This window comes from Tetrao urogallus (genome assembly GCF_951394365.1).
Source record: "Tetrao urogallus genome assembly, chromosome: 3".
Classification (NCBI taxonomy): Eukaryota; Metazoa; Chordata; class Aves; order Galliformes; family Phasianidae; genus Tetrao; species Tetrao urogallus.
In genome coordinates, this window is record NC_136815.1 from 85,199,608 (window position 1) to 85,218,097 (window position 18,490).

The 18,490-nt window shown below is 39.6% G+C and overlaps 1 protein-coding gene across 2 annotated transcripts in view; it reads left to right on the forward strand.

Annotated features, from left to right (window-relative positions):
- Positions 1–8,531: 8,531 nt before the first annotated feature.
- DTNBP1 (dystrobrevin binding protein 1) overlaps positions 8,532–18,490 on the forward strand; it is a gene marked incomplete at both ends in the record, with an annotated part of 59,611 nt that continues 49,652 nt past the window's right edge. Inside the window, 5 exons of one of the 2 annotated variants that reach the window (XM_079533116.1) lie at positions 8,532–8,635; positions 11,356–11,406; positions 12,701–12,751; positions 13,599–13,659; positions 17,414–17,546. In XM_079533116.1, the coding sequence (XP_079389242.1) occupies positions 8,532–8,635; positions 11,356–11,406; positions 12,701–12,751; positions 13,599–13,659; positions 17,414–17,546 (400 nt within the window). The remainder of the gene's footprint in view (positions 8,636–11,355; positions 11,407–12,700; positions 12,752–13,598; positions 13,660–17,413; positions 17,547–18,490) is intronic. The other variant, XM_079533117.1, reaches the window with a different exon arrangement.

The following is an 18,490-nucleotide window of genomic DNA, read 5'->3' on the forward strand; positions in this document are numbered from 1 at the left end:
ATGACTTTTATTGTATTATTCTTTTTTTCTTAGACAGAATCTTTATGGGGAAAAAGGCAAGAAATAAATCTTTGAACTAACATGAATATTTAGGGCTGAGAACTTTGACAAGACCTGAATTCTAGATATATGACAACAAATTCCCTCAGTGAATGTGTAAAACCTTGTATGTTTGTATTTATACAAATAATCGTTTAATGATATTTAGAAAATATTTTCAGAACCCCAGTATCATACGAGCTAATCTGAAATAAATGAATTACTCCTAGGGACTGAAGAGTTTGCAGAAAATACCACTATGATATTACAGTAAGTATCAGAAAACACAGTTTTAGCTCAGTCTTACACATAAAGTCTGGGGCATTCTCTCCTCTCAAAGATTTGTGCCTTTAGTGTACAGGCTACAGAAGTGAAGTCAACTTATGAAACTTGTACAAATGCATAAAAAGGAAGTACAAATGAGGTCCTAAATGGTCATAAGCTGAAAATGCAGTACTATATTCTAAGCAAGTAAGATTACATAGATGATAAGCAGTTACAGAATCACAGGATGGTTGGGATTGGAAGGGACTTGTGGAGGTCATCTAATCTAAAACCTACTCAAGCAAGTTTGCTTGGAGCAGCTTGTCCAGGCCCATGCAAGATGGATATTGAAAAAAATCCAAGGATGAAGACTCCATAACCTCAATTGGAAACCTCTGTCAATTCTCAGTCACCCTCCCAGAGATATTCAGATGAATCTCCTGCGTTTCAGTTTGTACCCATTGCCTCTTGCCTGCACAGACCTTGTATTCTTTTCACGTTCCCTCCAGGTATTCATATTCAATGACAAGACCTCCCCTGAGCCTTCTTTTCTCTAAGTGAAACAGTCTCTACTCTCTCAGCCTTTTCTCATAGCAGAGATGCTCCTGTCCTTTACTCACTTTTGTGGCCTTTCAATGGATTCCCTCCAGTATGTTCAAGCCTCTCTCTTTCTGGGGAACACAGAATTGGACACAATAATCTAGGTATGGCCTCACCAGGGCTGAGCAGTCACCTCCTTTGACTGGCTGACTCCCTAACATTGCCCAGGATAGCCTAGCCTACATTGAAACAAGGAGATATTGCTGGCTCATGTTCAACTTAGTGTCCAGAAGAACACACCATATGGAAACATATCTGTAAAATATACTTTCTTCCTTTTCAATAGTGAAGGATTTAATGTTGCTACCATGTACAGACAGTGGTAATACGAACAACGTCCTGTTTATTGCTTACTCAGTGAAAATCATTTCCTAGCTGGAACTACTGGATTTGGCATCTACCTAAGAAAATAAACAAATCAAGACAATTTATGAAGCCAAGTAATAATAATAATAATAATAATAATAATAATAATAATAATAATAAATTCAGAGTTGGAAGAGCAAAGGACTCTAGCCTTCTAAAGCCAGACCTCAAAATTTTGCACTCAAACAAAAGTTTCTGGTATGAAGATCTGAGAGCAGTTCATAGTCATATTATAATGCTGAAGTCCAAATCTGAACAATAAACGTTTGTTTAAACTCTTAAATCCATCACATCACTGTTAGAGGCATGCAGAAAAAAGGCACGAAATTCTGGAGAACAAGGGATTAAAAGTTATGATGATTAAAAGCATGATTTTTAAGGCACCACTTGATACTCAGCACAGAAAGAACTTCTGAAAGATGTAAAATTCTTTGTTTTAAGGAAAGATGAAAAACCTGTCTAGGTTTATTTTATTGCCCTTTCTCAGTAAGAAAGATGCAGGATATCAATTTGAATGCCTGGAACTATCTTTGAGAAATATGTATGCTAGAAATGTTGTTGTGACTAACAGTGAGGGCTCTTCTGAGAGCAAAAATATCATTTTTAAGCTTTACTTGGCCCCCTTACTCTGCTGTAAATGGTGCATATCTGTGCTACTGAGATAAGGTGAGATTTCATACACGTCTCTAACAGGAAACTATTTTTTCTTTCTCAGTTTAATACAGACCTTTTGCTCAGGGCTCTTTCAGCCTCCCATGCCTTCTGTGTCAGAGATTTGGCCCAAACAATGTTAACCTCATTCTCTTTTGTTCCTGGAAAGTACAAACCAAGAAGACATCCTACAGAAGCGAATAGTGTACCTCAGAGCATTATATCATCAACAGATCCAATCCAGTTTTGCCATTTTACATACTGGGATATACACATCAGAATCACCAAACATAATGCCTTAAATTCGGCACTGAAGTGCTCTTACTTTCAGATGTGGCAGAATAGATGTAGTTCCGTAACTACATAACTGTCAATCCCAATGGTTTTCTGTATGAACAATGTTTCCCTGTCTATGCAATGCATCTTGATATACAGCAATGACAGCTACTTTCCAAATGAAAAATATACCAGAGAGATAGAGAGAGAGAAGGCAGACACCACTTTAAATCAAAACTTGCCTGCACACTTCTCAGGTCTACCCCAAAGTTGACTTTGTAATTTGAAATATGGAGTGCTTTCCAGGAGGATGAGGTACTTTTGCTGTAACTAGTAAAGCAACTCTGATCGTCACAACAACTGTAAACAGAGAGATAAAATAAATCAAACTGACAAAATGCACAGCGATAAGAAAGTTCTGCAACAGTACAAGAACCATTATGACTATTTCATTTCATTCAAACTAAATTATGCTCAATAAATAAAACATAATGTGACAAAAAAAAGTTCTGTATCCAAGCTTCTTACAGCATAAGTGGATTAGATTCCATGCATAACAGGCTAGTAAACAGCAGACCCATACAAACTGAGGAAAGAGAATTCAATTTCAAACAGTATGAAGTTGACAACTGCAAGAGCTATTAGCCAAATGTTCAGCAGCCAGCCAGAAGGTGTCAACAAAAATTGCCTTAAGCAAGAGAAGCAAACAAGAGGAGGAGTCATAAAAAAATTAAATTAAGTCATGCGATAATTGTCACCAGAAAGGCCAGTATGACAAATGATTAAGATCCTGCTAATGGGAAAAAAAAATCCAAAAAAACAAGAGCTGATTTAATGTAAGATGAAGTCACTGAAATCAGCAGTTAAGAACCAAATACTTAGCAAACTCCTACATTAACAGCAAAGGAACAGCCATTTCATCCTGTTAGTCTCCTGTAATTCCCTTTAGAGTTCACATGGATAATGAGTGATTAAAGTCTGTGTGTATAAAACTAAAACTGTGCCCTAATTGGGTTTCACTGAGCTAATTGCTTCTGATCAACAAAGCTGACACATAGTATGCTTGTCCTTCAAACATCTCACTCTGGGCTTTATTCTACTTCCCTCCAACTTCGCTTCTGGCATTCAGGGGAGCAAAAATTTGTCATGTTAATAGAAAATAGAAAGTAATACAGAATAACTAAAGTAGACCAGTAAACACAGGGGAAATTGATATTTTATATGAATTATATGCCCTTGTGTTTCATGACACATCCCATTCACTTGTAGTGCTTTCATAGCATTTTTGTAGTCCTCTCTGTAAACAGTTTCTGTTGCTTCACTTACATCAGCACAGAGAATCAGTAGAGCCTCCCAGTGCTGACACAGCATATAGCAACAGAAGAGGTTTCACTCCTGGAACACCTCTGAAAGACAAAAGCTTTGCATAAGTTCTCTCCCCCACATCCAAACGCACATCTGCAGGTGTAGCTGTAGTCACACTGGCATTTTCTTGGCAATGCAGTGAAAAGGAGAACACACAACCTTTTCCTCAGACAGAGCAATTATGCCTTACCGCCTAGGGCAACATCTAACATGACTACCCAAGTAAAATTATACACAAGCAACAAAAAATAGCAGACACAGACATAACTACTTAATACTACTTCAAATGTTATTGTACAGCATTCAGTCATTCTTAATACATCCTTTTAAATTCCTTGACAGCAGGGATAAGATCAGTTATATAAGCTGTGCAGTCTACAATGTGTCTTCTAATTAACAGGCTAAACCTGTCCAATATAGACTGCTGTATGTAAGCTGAAAGGTCCTCCTCCCAAAGACACAATATCACGGCTTCATTTGAAATCAACTGTTACTAAGTCAGTTCCCCTACATCATTTTGACAGAAGTGAACAATATAAAAGTCATTGGAAACAGCATACCCCAGTATTCTGCTAGGACAGAAGGTCCTAATTCTCTTGTCTGATTTTTTTTAAAATTATTTTTACTTTTTTAATATCATCTGTATTGTCCATGGAAGTACAAGCAGAGCAGTAACAGCAATTTTCTCTTGCCTAAGCAGGAGGAAAGAGCTTAGGAAAGCAACACTGGGACAACATCAAACACAAGCGGCTACTTCCCACTGAGATTGATGCCATCTGTACCAGTAGAGTTTTTGAGATGTCCTTCTGAGACAAAATAATCTAAGAACTGCACTTAAAGTGTATCAGCAATGTTTTGCTCATTTGAGAAAAACGTACTTCCAGGAAAACGAACACTGCCACGGCTCTATTTTGTTTTTCTACACACAACTGTGCCCTCTAGTGTAACTGACTGTTTCACTGCATACTCTTTAAATCAGCACTTCATTTGAGCCGCGCTCCTCAGAAGTTTTGACCACTGTTTTCTGACAGGAAGATGTTGTATTAACTTCAAAGAATTTAACTGCAGAATAGAACATACAGTTTCAGTCCCCACTTGAAAGCTCACTGGTGGAAAAGCAGTCAGAGCACACAATCTTATTACTCAGCCTCATATCTGGCAGGCTTCAAGCAGCAGCACAGTTAACATTTGGTCTTCAGCTGTCTCACTGACAACAGCAGCACTGAGGATGTGATGGCCTTGACTGACTACTAAAAAAGCAAAAAGAGAAAAGACTAGGAATGAAGTGAAGGAAGAAAAGGGGATGTGGGGAAAGGAAAGACAGCAGACAGACCATCCTGCATTCTACATGGATTTCAAGTTCTGTTATGTGGTAATAGCAAAAATTCTGCACTCAGTTTCACAATTAAATGCAGCTGACAGAAGAATAAAAAATATGAAGTCATCCCATTCAATCTGGGTGTATTTCAGGATAAGAGCTGTGCTGTTGAAGATAGTCACTCCTTTCAGGATGTGTTTTCCCATGGCATCTACATAGTTACATATAGCTACGGGTTGCCTCCTTTAATCATTGTCTTACTGTGGGGTACCACACATACAAACTTTTACTCTTGACTTCAAAAATCCCATAGTCTTCAAAAATCCCATAGAAAAAATATTAAACATATATCTTCTTTCATGCTGTCAGAAAGATGTCCACAAAAATGTTAACATCTAAAAACGTGTCTTTGAAGCTTTATAAACCAGGAGATCAAGTCCCACGGCTGTTCTTTCTGTGAGAGATGCTCTCTCAAATGTTTTGGGTATGTGGGACAGTATGTGAATGGCACTGCTCCATATTCATAAGCGTATACACCGAGGCAATGTCACTAAACATAGTTTAGCTCTTTGTTACCTATCTTTGGCTGATGCAAAAAGTAGCCAAATGGCTCATACAAAGCCACCTATGAAGAACTGATTTGCCTTATCACTACAGCTCTGCTTGCTGATCACCGCACTGTGACCCTGGCTACCACCTCCAAACATGACCTTGACCTGAGAATGGAATTTCTGGCTTGATCTCAGCTCTGCCCCCATCACCTTGAGGTTTCCTGATGATCTGGACTCTCGGCTGAATCTCACTACCATCTCTGGACCTGTTCACCCCAATTGGGCACTGTGTGTCTGAACCCAGGCTGAGCGATTTCCCTCAGCTTCTGTCCCTTACAGAGCAGCTGGCCCCCACTTCTCCTTCAGACCTTGAACCATTCACAACTGCGTGCAAAGCATGGTTATGAAGCTTTGATGTGGGAAAAGGAACCTGGATTCAAATTTATGATAGGCTATTAAGTGCAAACAATATTGTACCTTTACCAAATAGGCCAGCATTCAAAGATTCACAGGTGAAAGAACATATATAACATACATTTGTATCTCTGTCCTTCACATTGCAACTGTTTAAACTGACAGTCAGAGTTACTTATTAAATTAGTAACTAACATAATTTACTTAGGTAAAATGTAAGTAAGTTACATAAAATGCTTTTTGGATTGTCCATCAGAAGGACTTCATGTTCTTCAGGGACCAGGAAGGCCTGGAAAAATGTGGAAACATGCAAAGAACTAGGGCTGACTTTGGTCTGCTTAAGCTGTTATAAAAATGCAGCCTTACTTGTGCCTCAATGAGCTGCTAATCTACAAAAGGGCCCTCAGTTCCCCCTTGGGTTATCTAGTCAAATGCATTTCTTTGCTTTTTGCTTTACATATTTGTTGCTTCCCACTTACATTGCTGTTCTTTACATATATGCAAAGCACAGAAAGCTTATGCTTTTGTTGCAGAAACCTGTATAGCCATGCAGAACTTACTCAAGGTTTTACCTGTACTGATACCAGGAAAGCAAGCGAATAAACTACCAAAATCACGTTCAGATTCAGGTCTTAGTATCAAATAATCACCTGTTAAATAATCACTAAATTAACAGAACAGCTCATTGATATTAAAAAGTTATTTAGGATGAATTTTATCTACATAAAACTAGATCCAAACTAATTTAATGCAGAAGTGTGTTGAAAGTTATGTGTTTGTTTCAGAAGCTTGCATTCCTGTTGGCCTAAGCAAAATGAAAATAGTGTATAAATGGCACATGCTTTGCTACAGATATGCTGTCTGCCATGAAAGCAACCTTTCTGACCTCAAGATGAGCTACACAAATGCCAGTACGTGTAGTGACTAACCCTGTCACCCAGTCATCCTTCTCTTAGAAGATATTTAGCTCTTACCTTGTATTAAGGCCACAGAGCAACTCTGCTTCTCAACAAGCCACTTCAGAAACAATCTACAGATCTCATTGCTCTAACAGCACACAAGTGGAGGATGAAAGGGATTATGGTGTCAATTTTCCAGTTGATTGAGTGTACCTAAGGGCCATTATGACCCATACAGTATCTAATGACAGACACAACGGTCCCTGTCTGCATATGTTCTACCTGTAAGAAATTACCTCAGTGCTTTCCACTGCCTTAAAATTTCTGAACTTTTAACCAAAATTTAATGGGTTAATAAATACAATGTTTTCACTTGAAAATCCCTGTCAATTTTATTCTTAAAAATAGATCTCAATTCAGTGAAAATTTAAGAATCAAAAGATTTATCTAAGTCCTGTGTCTTCAAATACTAGCTGAAAACATACATGGTGGGAGGCCATCTTTGTATTACTGTCAGTAGCTCTGAAATTATCTGATTCCTTCTAAGCTGTCTTTGGACTCATTACACCTCTGGAAACAGCTGTTATTTGAATATATAATTTTGAGAAGCTTAATGAAAACCTTTAATTGTGTCATTTACTATTTGTAATAACTACAGGACTGTGTTTTCGTGTTCATGTGTTTTCGGGGGGATGTCTCTCATTCTTCTTAAGAATCACTAACGCCTATATAAAGTATTACAGAATCACAGGGGTTGGAAGGGACCTGCCAACCAGGGATGGTCTGGATACCATGGAGTCCAACCCCGCTGCTAAAGCAGTTTCTCTAGAACAGGTCACACAGGAAAGTGCTCAGGAAGGTTTTGAATATCTCCAGAGAGACTTCACAACCTCTCTGGGCAGCCTGTTCCCTCACAGTTCCCTCTGTCACCCTCACAGTAAAGAATTGCTTCCTCATGATTGTTGGAACTTCTCATGTTGCAGATTTTTGCCTTTTGCTCCTTATCCTTTGCTGGAAACCACTGGAAAGAACCTGGCCTCATCCACTCAACTGTCACACATCAGATACTTACAAGCATTGATGAGATCCCCCTCAATCTCCTCTTGTCCGGGCTGAACAGACCCAGGTCTCTCAGCCTTTCCTTGTAACGGAGATGCTCCAGGCACCCAGTTGTATCTGTGGCTTTCTGCTGGACTCTCCCTAGAAGTTCCCTGCCTTGAACTGGAGAGCCCACAGCTGCACACAGGAGCCCAATTGTGGCCTCACCAGGGCAGAATGAAGGGATCACCTCCTGGACCTCCTGCTCATGTTATTTTTAATGCGCCCTCAGATACCATCTGCCTTCTGGGCCACCATGTCACACACACGGCCAAGCTATCGTCCACCAGGACACACCCAGCAGCCTGTGGGAGACCCGAGAATTTCACTTTCCAGGCTTTTAAGACTTTGTTGCAAAGGAGGAGTCCCTGAGATCACGCCTACCACAGCGTCACCGATGACGGTGACGTTACGGTAAGGGGCTGGAACTACTCAGGCGCTGGAACTACTCAGGCGCTGACTGCGCGTTTTACAAAACCTCGAGCTGCATCTCGAGAGATCTGAACGCTCTCCATAGCCCTTCCCCGCGCCGCCCCGCACCTCCCCCATGTCAGCAACAGAGGGTCGGGCTTCCGCTGGGGGCGGGCCGGCAGAGAGGCGTCGCGGGATGGGGGTGGGGGCTGAGGCTCCGCCTCGTCTCGCCTCCAGCCCGCCCCGCTCCGGCAGCCGCTACGGGAGGAGGCCGGGACGATGCTGGAGACGCTGCGGGAGCGGTTGCTGAGCGTCCAGCAGGACTTCACGTCGGGGTGGGTCGCGCCGCCTGGGCCTTGGGGCGGCAGGGCGGGAGGGGATCGGTAGTGAGAGCCGAGCAGGACGCGGGGGGGGGGGGGAGAGCGGGTGACCGGGTGCTGAGCGGGGGAGCGGGACGGAGGAAGAGGAGGAGAGCGCGGAGGCGGGGCCGCGGCCTTCCCTCCTCCAGCAAGGGCGAGGGGCAGGGGCTGCGGTGCCTGCCTGCCGCTGGTGGGCCGGGAACCAAGGGACAGGGGCTCCGAGGGGATGGGAAGGCAGCGGCGGGCCGGGGCTGGAGGAGAGGAATAGACCGCTGCTTGGAGAGAGGGCGAAGATATGCCTGGGATCGATGGACGAGCCTGAATGTTTTATGAGGCGGCTGACCTCCGGGTCAGAATTAACGTAATTGTGATCCGGCGGCTGAAAAGCTTCTCTTTTCCTTGAAAGACGGGAGTTGCTGTCACGTGAGGGAAAGGAGCGCAGGATGAGTGGAAGCAGTGTGCCTTACGAAGTACAACATACCGCCCTGTGCTCCCTCAACAGCTCTTTTTAGGGTAGACTCCGCGTTGTTGTGGTTTAACCTGGCAGCATCCAAATGCTGCACAACCTCCCTCCCCCCCCTCCATTTCTTTTATAAATGGTGTCATTCACATGGTGAAATGATCTGATGGTCATTTAACTTCGTCTGGCATCGGTTACGGCAGAGAGCCAGTATGTTTTCATGTGCTCTCTAATTTGCCTCCTTCCTTGCGTTGCCTTGTTTTGATCTGCTTTGGGAGCAGCTTTTATCATTTCCATCTTTGTGTTTCAGGAGCTCCGTTAATGGTCTTTCTCAGGGTGACCCCTTTTTAGTGCATTTTTGTTGCCATAAAGTGCATCTTGGAGACCTGGTAGCCAGAGGTTGTGGAAAGCATTGGTCTTTCTCCCATATTGCCACCAGAACGTGAATTGTCCTGCTTTGCACCCCCATTTCCCTCACTAGATGATGCAATCTCAAAGCCATCATGTTTTGAGTTATTCTCTGAAGTAGCAGTAAAAGCGACTGACTTGTTAACTGTACGTGAATGCAGTTGGAGCAGTTGGATCTTCTGTACCATCTTTTCCAGGGCTTCTAAGGAGAGTATCTGTTCCAAAGGAATAAGGGAGCACTTATTTACAGCTGAAAAACACCAATGTAGGGGTCATGTAGCTTGCAGAAGGAGCACTTTGAAGTTGTTAGCCAACGTACAAAAAAAATGAGTTCTCATTCCCCTGCTCAGATGTGTCTCCTATCTACGTCTGTGTCTCCTGTGAGTGAGGTGTCTAGATTTTGACCCATTTAACTGCAAGCAATCTTTTACAGGAGGAGAAGGGGAAAAAAAAAAAAAAGAGGCAAGCTGTCTTTGTGCTCAGGCAGCAATTTGTATGCTTCTATCAGACTGATGAGTGCTGTGGTTCACACTGCCTGTACTTTGTACAGAGCGCATTGCTGAAAGGAAGTCAATGTTATGAAGCCTGGTGATGCATCCTTTAACCTTTACTTCTGACTGCATGACACATATCCTAATAAAAGAGCTGGCAATTGTGAGCCAGCACTTTGTTCAATCCCTGCATGCAGCGGAGTGCTGCTTTTACAGGCAGAGGTGCACACTGGGGAATGTGGTTGGAGAGAAGGGCCAATTGCAGTGCCTTCTGGAACAGTGTTCCTCAGAGTGCTGTGCTTGTTGCCACTCGGTTGACTGTTAAGAGCAGCTCTCAAACAGAGAGTGGAGACCTGCCTTAATATGTTGTCTTTTAGATAGTCAACCGGTTCCTAGAAGGTGGTGAAGACTGTGGGAGTTGAACTTATTCTGGGTTATCTTTGCATCAGGGGTGTTGCTCAGGCACTGGGTAGCTCAGAATCACGTGTCTCTGTGTAGTGGCTAGAGCAGATCCTTGGAGCTCATGGGTCATTTCATTTTGCTCTTATTTGTGTCCTTTATTTCTTCCTATCCCTTGTTGTTCCAGCCAGCTGGGATGCCAGAGGACATCCATCATCTTGATGGGCAGAGAACAAGCAGGTTTTTGTTCCACACTCTCTCGTGACAGCCTAGCAAACACATACAGGTTGACTGAAAAATAAAAGTGCAAAGAGCTGTGTGGTAGTAGTGGAGGGCTTTGTTTTCTTTGTTATTTGTTTGTTGGTATTTTTTATTTATTAGGGCAGAAAGGGGGAATATTTGTTCTTATTTTTTTCTTGGTTTTGTTGTTTTAAGAAACTTTAAAGAAGCAAGATACCAGTCACTTTGAAACTGGCCATAGATGAAACAAACCTAACTTTTGCCTAGTTAGCAGTGCACTGTGGTAGCTGGCAGATAAAAAGTACTCATACTACTCTTCTGTTGACAGTGTTATGGCAAGTGGGTGCGAATATGTCTGACTGTCATGCTTGCCCTTGGCACATGTGAATTCTTATGGGAGACATTCTTCAGCATGGTTTGGCTATTTGTATGCAGAGATGTACTTGTTTTCTAAGGGAAGTAGTTGAAGTATCCAGAGCTGAATGACTTGAATATGTAGCTCCTGATAAACTTTTTTTTTTGTCCCCAGTTACTCAGTGCATTTGTAGAAAAAGCTTACTGTTCAGAATCAGTGTAGGTGGCAATAATTATATATCACAGTCTCTGCAGAATCAAGTGAAATTGGATTCGTTTCTGAAATAAACTGATATAAAATCAAATGTAATAGACTGGAATTAGCGTGTTATGTGTTCAGACAAGTTGTTCTCTGTTGGAAACATCTAATACTTACATGTTTTGATTTATAGGTTGAAGACTTTGGGCGATAAATCAAGAGAAGCAAAAAAAAGCAGACAGAGGTACTTATGTGCACCTTAATGTATAGCATTAATCCCAGGTGTTATTGTTAAAGAAAAATATAAAAAGGGCTTTTATAGTGCATTTACAACAACATTTATATTGAATTTTGCAGAATCTTATTTTAGTAACAGAAAATATTCTCATTTTGATTATATACTTGGCTTAATAGAACTTTGATATGCCTAAATTTTTGATTGTAATACTCTGCAAAAAGATTCAGGTTGCAGTAAACAGATATGTGATTTTCTACAGTCTCTGTGAGTTTCATGTACTGAAACTGTAATTTTTTTAGTGTAAAAACAAAAATGAACCATTTATTGTACAAAATGTATGTAGAACAGGAACACAGAAAGTGGAAGCACCATCTCTACTGCAAGAACCTTTAAGAATCACGGCTGGTTTTTATCCTCTGCACTTTAGAATGTTGTTTCAACCTAGGTAAACTATAGGGGAGGACTGTCTAACAGAGGTTTTCAAGTTTCAGGAGGACAAAGCTCTGAGCAAGCTGGTCTGCTGGCATTGCTGTCCTTGCATAGAGCAGGGGATTTAACCAGAGACCTACTTGGTGAGGTCTGTGTTCACCTCACTGAATCTATGATTTTTCCCTTGATGCAAGGGGAAAAAAAGATTTTATCTGTGTTATTTATATTTTTCCATTCAAATTGTTTGGATGACAGTGAAAAATTACCTATTCTGATAATCTTCCAAGAGACTGATCTTGGATGACATCAAGATCTTCACATAATACATCTTTAAAAGTACTGCTGTGTTTATTTTCTTTACCTGATGGTACGTTACCTTCATGTTTCAGGCTGTTAGCAATGAATACATCAAATAAGAAATCAATAGCACGCTAGACTGACAAACTTTTTTTAGCTTATTATTTACTGTAGCATGTATTATTAAAATTTTTTTACTGAGGATAATAAGAACTTGACAGTAGTCTTATTTTTAGAATGTTTCTGTCCACTATTATAACTTAAACCAGTGCTCATCCTGCATACTTGTCAATTATACAAAAAAGAGTTTCATGCGAGCAGTTTTTCAAATCAAAGAGTCAGGAACAGTTAAGAATAAACTACCACAAAATAACAGGGAAGACCAGGTTTGGAATATTCTTTAACGTATGCTGCATCATGCACTTTAAACATGAATTGACAAAATGTGAAAGTGAACAGTAGCAAATATTCCTGTGCTCAGCATGCCTGTCAAATGCACATTTGTGTGTATGCCTACATAGCATATAACAGCCTTCTGTTAAATAATGTTTGTACATTTACATTTTCCTTGCAGAACTGCTCAGCATTCACCAGAGTTTTCTGCTGGACTGGAATTACTGAGCAGGTATGAGCTTCTGTTTCTTTGTCATTCCTGTTATTTCACAACTGACTTCAGTAGGTGAAGAAAACGAGAAGAAAATGAATGTGTTCACGTTACTGTTAGTTTTCTTGATCTTCTGTAATGAGTAGAGTGGGGTTAATTAGCAGATAATAAATATATTTAAAGCTTGCACAGTTCCTAAGTACTGTAATTTTGGTGAATTAGGTGTAGCATATGAAAAGAAGCGTTTGAAAGGTAACTTCAGGTCTAATGCGTGAGGAGGAAGGATAGCAACAGTGAGGCCCAGCCTGTGGTTTAAGTTTGCTGTCTTACAATTTTCTTATATTTGATTATTAACTTCTGTCGTAAGGGAATTAGAGACAACATTCTTGTCATTGCCATGAAAATAAAGTGTTTTCCATGTGCATTTCATCACAACTTTTGAGTAATGAGAACTGTCTACTTGTAAATATCTTCCTGTTTGTGTCTTCGAAAACCTGTCTTCACTTTTTGGGGAGGAAAGAGGAACAAATTATTAGTCCTGTTTGCTTGTTTGTTTCATTTTCTCAATGGAATTGAGCTCCAAGTATTGCGTAAGCCTGTAGTCCATAGTTTCGTAAGTAAGTCTGGGTTCATTTAGATCTTATTATGTGCTAGCAGTTACAAAACAAAAATACACACAGATTAATTCCTTTTTGAAAGGAATTGCTTCATACTGTGTATGTCTTCCTGGTATTCACTGTTCTAATTTGACAGCTTTCAAAACTGTATTTCTGTAATCCCTGTAAGTACGAGCACACCAGCACCCATAAATTGTTAATAAAGAGGATATAGCTGGAAAAAAAAAGTCATTTATCTGTCTTCTCTTCAGATATGAAGATGCTTGGGCTGCCCTTCATAAAGGAGCCAAAGATTGTGCAAAAGCTGGAGAGGTAAGAAAACAAATGCTGCTCATTAAGATATTTACATGTGTACATAATTGTATACTAAATTTTTTAGTTCCAGAGCATTAGGCTGTTTCTAGCCACCAGCTGAGCACCTCCACAGCATTGTTCAGTGGGACAGGGAGAGAACAGAATGAATAAAAGTGGATGGTTCAAAATGAAGGCAGTTTAACACCTGAAGGAGAAAGGAAAAAACAAGTAATGCAAAAGCAATCACTCACAACTATCCATAAGCAGTCCAATGCCCAGCCAGTCTCAAAGCAGCAACTTTGGGAGAGCAGCATTATTTCACTGTGGTTTTAAAGTCATGCTTGAAAAGCAGCTAATAAATGAACCAGTGTCCAGTTCTTGGTTTTGAAAGCTTTTAGAGATTGTTGCTACTCAGCAACAATACAGGTATTGTAAAAATAGCAATTCTCTGTGATCAGGTTTCTTACAAGGTATAACCTGTAAGGGTTTTCTGAAACTCCCTTCTGCTTGCTTTCTGGTTTTCCTGTTGTTGTAGCAAGCACAAGCACTGAGTATAACTTCCTAGTGCTACTAAAGTATTTTTCAGCTGATACACTGATACCCAGAATACCTTGACTTTTCCCTTCTGTGTTCAGACAGTTAGAATCCCTACCTGTGCTTAAGCAAAAAATATTAATTACATTAACTTACTGTTTTCCTGGGGCATATTAGGTTAGAGAAGGCTACTGAGCAATACTACTTTGCTGAAGTGTGGCAAGAAGGTGATGGTAAAAGAAAGACACATCCAGGTGTTCAGACAGCCTGTTTTTGCACTTTTCTGCTGTTACCTGGAATATTTTGAGTTACCTGGGAATATTTGAGACTGCTTAAGACATTTACAATAAATGTAAATGATAATGTAATGCAAGCAATAAATAATGTGATTTGATGCAGACAGCTGCAAAAATAATGTTGCATATTACCACTGTGTAACTCCTTAGCAGCACAGACAGGGCTGGGAAGTACAGAATATGTGGGGTTGAGGCATGGTGGTGGTTAGTGGCAGGGTAGGGCTGTTGCTGTGGCACTGCTGCTGCTCCTCCTGGTGGGCAGGAGATGGCAAGATTTGACCTGTCTGGCTGAAAAGATTCAGAAAGTTCCTGTACCTGGAAGTGAAGCAATGAGTTCTGTAGTTTATTTGTGGCAAAAAGAGAAAGGCAGCTGCAGTAAGTGCTACCTATGCACTGATGTGGTCCCCACCAGACCTCTCATTTCAAACCCTGCTGAAGGAGGAAACAGTATCAGCTGTGTGGTGTGATGCAGAGCAGGACTGAGCTCTGTGGTTCTCTGTTCCAGTTTAACCTTCACTTTGCATCCTTCCTGATTCTTCTGGTTTCTGTAGCTTTCTCTGTCTTCCAATATATGAAATCTCTCACTGCTTAATGTATTTGAAAAGCTGTATTTGGGGTAAGAAGCTATTTTCATCTCTCTCTTGCTTTAATTGGATGCCCACCTTTTCTACCAGTTCTAGTGAAAATCTTCAGATACTAGGGATGCATTTCTCTGCCACATTTGTGTGCTTTGCTACTCATTGTTATTTTTAGGAGATCTCTTAAATAGGTTTCATACAATTCTGCAGTACTTGCAAATTCTAAGAGCATTGGGAGTTTCCAGGTATATAAAAACTAGTGTTAACTTAATCTCACATGTTGTGACTACTGGGAAAAATTAAAATGGAGAGCTTCTAAAAAGACTAGAAAATTTTCTATGAAGTTATCTAAACTTGAGGGAATCTAGAATACACTTTTATGAAAGTAGAAAATACAGATTTCAGTAACATCAGAATTGTTTAAGCATGTGGGATTGCACTGTATTGTATCAGGCCCGAAGGTCCACTTGTCCACTAGCCTGTTTCTGGTAGTGGCCAACTGCAAATAGATCAGACAGCTCTCTTAAAAAGAAAAAGGAACATGAAAATTTCAAGGTTTAATTACTGCCTGCAGTCTTGCCATGTTAAATTGTAGATGCTAATTTACATTTCCATCTACAAAATCACTCTAAAAATACTGCTTTTAGATGCTTTTAATCTTAGTTGTGTGTAATTATCTCTGGTCCTTGTGCCATCTATACAAAAAAAATCTTGCTTTTTGTCTGATTGATTTAATATTTATATGAATTCCTTATTTCACTCTCAAAAACTGATCTGGCTTTATTTAAAGTAAGGATGTCAGTCTTCTGAAGCATTTGATTACTCACTGAGCTTTGGAATAACGTTTCAAGCCCTGTCTGGTAAAACAGGATGGCTTTTTGGCAGGCTGTGTAGTTGGAAGTATTCGGAAACAGAAGTCATCATTCTTCTGAAGGTATTTGTCTGAGGTGCATAGAATGATACTGCAGTTCTTTAAGAACTTCCTTTGCCCATTTCTCAGACTTTTTCAGTTTCTGCAATTAAATTCTATGAAAACTGAAACATTCAGATTGCAGATTCACCCAAGGGCTGCAGTTCTATGCGAGGGGAAGAATAAGTAATGGAACTAAGACCAGGGAAGCTGTAATTGAATAATCTGAAGCATTGTATATAAAGGCAACTTCTGTTACCTAAAATCTCTTGATTCTGATGTGTTTTGTTGCCCTATGTTTATTTATTTTTTTAGAAACACCACTTTTAAACAGTGTATCCTCCTCAGAAACTTTTATGTATATATAAAATATACTTTTACTGTATAATAAAAGTTGCAGAGAATCAAACAAACAAGGAAAGTTGTAGAAGTATATTCAGAAAGATTTGCAACTTATATAAGTATCACAAAAGCAGAAGAGGAAGACTGATGCAAAGGTAACTTTTTTAAAAACACCACTCTTTTCATTTCGTATTCTTAAGTATTTGGTACGGGCAGAGTTTGCACTTTAGTTGTTAAGATAGTGTATAATCAATGAATATAAAAATGTTATAATTATGAAATAAACAAGAGAGTTTGGCTAAGCAGGCTATAATAACAAAAAGAGAACAGATAGAATGCTTACCTGCATCCTGGGCTCACTGCAAAACTCCAGAGAAAGGATCTCCAGAAAGAGACCCTTCCTCACTAGTAGTCAGCTCCTAAATAGGCCTGGCTCCACCCTTTCTGGCAGCACAGGTGAATTGCCCTCATGTGCTCCCAAGGCTGAGTCACAGCTCGCCTCAGGTGTCAATCAGAGGTTCCTATACAGATGGGCAGCTAGCTGTCTTCTCAATGGATTTTGATATTATGAAGATAAACATAGCATGTCACAGACTTCTAAGGATGGAACTAGTTCAGAAACAGAAGCTGCTTCTAAGCCAACTGTTCTGTTTTCTGGGGTGGTAATAGGTGAGAAAATGGGGAAAAGTTGTATTGACTTGATTAAGTTGACATGACTTAACAATATTAAACTAAGTTATCAATTTAAGTAAACCTTAAAATGTAGCACTGCAGTGTTGTTACTGCGTACCAGTGCAACTCTACTGTCACAGTTTCAGATGTACACTGTTTGCTGTTGATAAAGTTCATAAAATGTGTTCTCTGTTGATAAGTATAGTGAGAAAAAACTTTTTATCTTGTTTCAATCAATGCATTTGATATAAACATTTCATACTATGGACGACTTTCTTAAACATGTTGGATATCTACTTGAGAAATATAAAAGTTGTAGTGCTGTAAAATGTTTTGTACTGACTTGATGCTTGTGGAAGTATGAATTAAAAGAATTGGTCAAGGTGCTCATAAACAGGAATGTAAACTTGCAAGCAAAACTAAGAACCTGTTTGTTTCAGTTGGTGGACAGTGAAGTTGTGATGCTCTCTGCACACTGGGAAAAGAAAAGGAACAGTCTGGTAGAACTACAGGATCAGCTCCAGCAAATACCTGGATTTTTAGCAGATCTGGAATGCCTTACAGCAAGCCTAGGTAAGGTTTTATAGACATAACAAGCATTCAAGTCAGTACAGAGGCTTAGACAGAAGTTCAAATGTTGTGAATTTCATAATAAAATTTAACTTAGCTCCTCAAACACATTGCTTTTATAAGGTAGTTGTGCTTTCACTGGTTTTGTAAAGGAGCAAAATTTGTCCTGGTTGCTCTCAATATTTTATGTGTCATAATTTGGGTGGAAAAGGTTGTATGACAACTGCAGGTCTTGATAAGATCGGTTGAAAATGATTACTATTGAAGTCTTAAATTCTGAACGATACATAAATGATGTCAGTGTTTGTTTTTGTATGAGCCTGTTTCATTTAATTTATTAATTTGTTTTAAATGATCATTTGTTCTGTAGTAGTTCTTTGACTTGTAATTACTGTATTTATTTTTGGAGCAAAGAATGTATTTCACTTTTTATTACAATTATCTTGTACCACATGATTCCATAAGAGTTTACTATGCGCAGTAGCTCTGTAATATTGGCTTTTTGAAAATCTCTCTTGTTTTCTAAGGAAATATCAACTCCTGTAATGATTTATTTAAATAATGAATTTAATGTAATCGTGTATAAAGTAATACAGCCTACTGGTAGGCCAGAGATAAATAATATAATAAAACCTAGTGGAAATTTCTTTATAAAAATAAAGATACATAAGATCATAAGAATAAGGATTCATAACTGCAAATGCCATAAATTTTAATGAATTTGAGTTACCTTTCCACTGACATTAAAGCTGGCTGCTTTTGGTCTAATAAATTTCAGATAAACAGCCTTCTTTTGTGACCTACGTAAAATCAGTCTAAGTCATGTACAGTTTCTTCCACTTTTTCTGTATAACAAGACATGTTTTTTATTAGCACTTTATTTATAAGCCCAACTTTGGTACTCTCATTATCAGTCAGCCTTCCATTAAAAACTCATGTAAATGTAC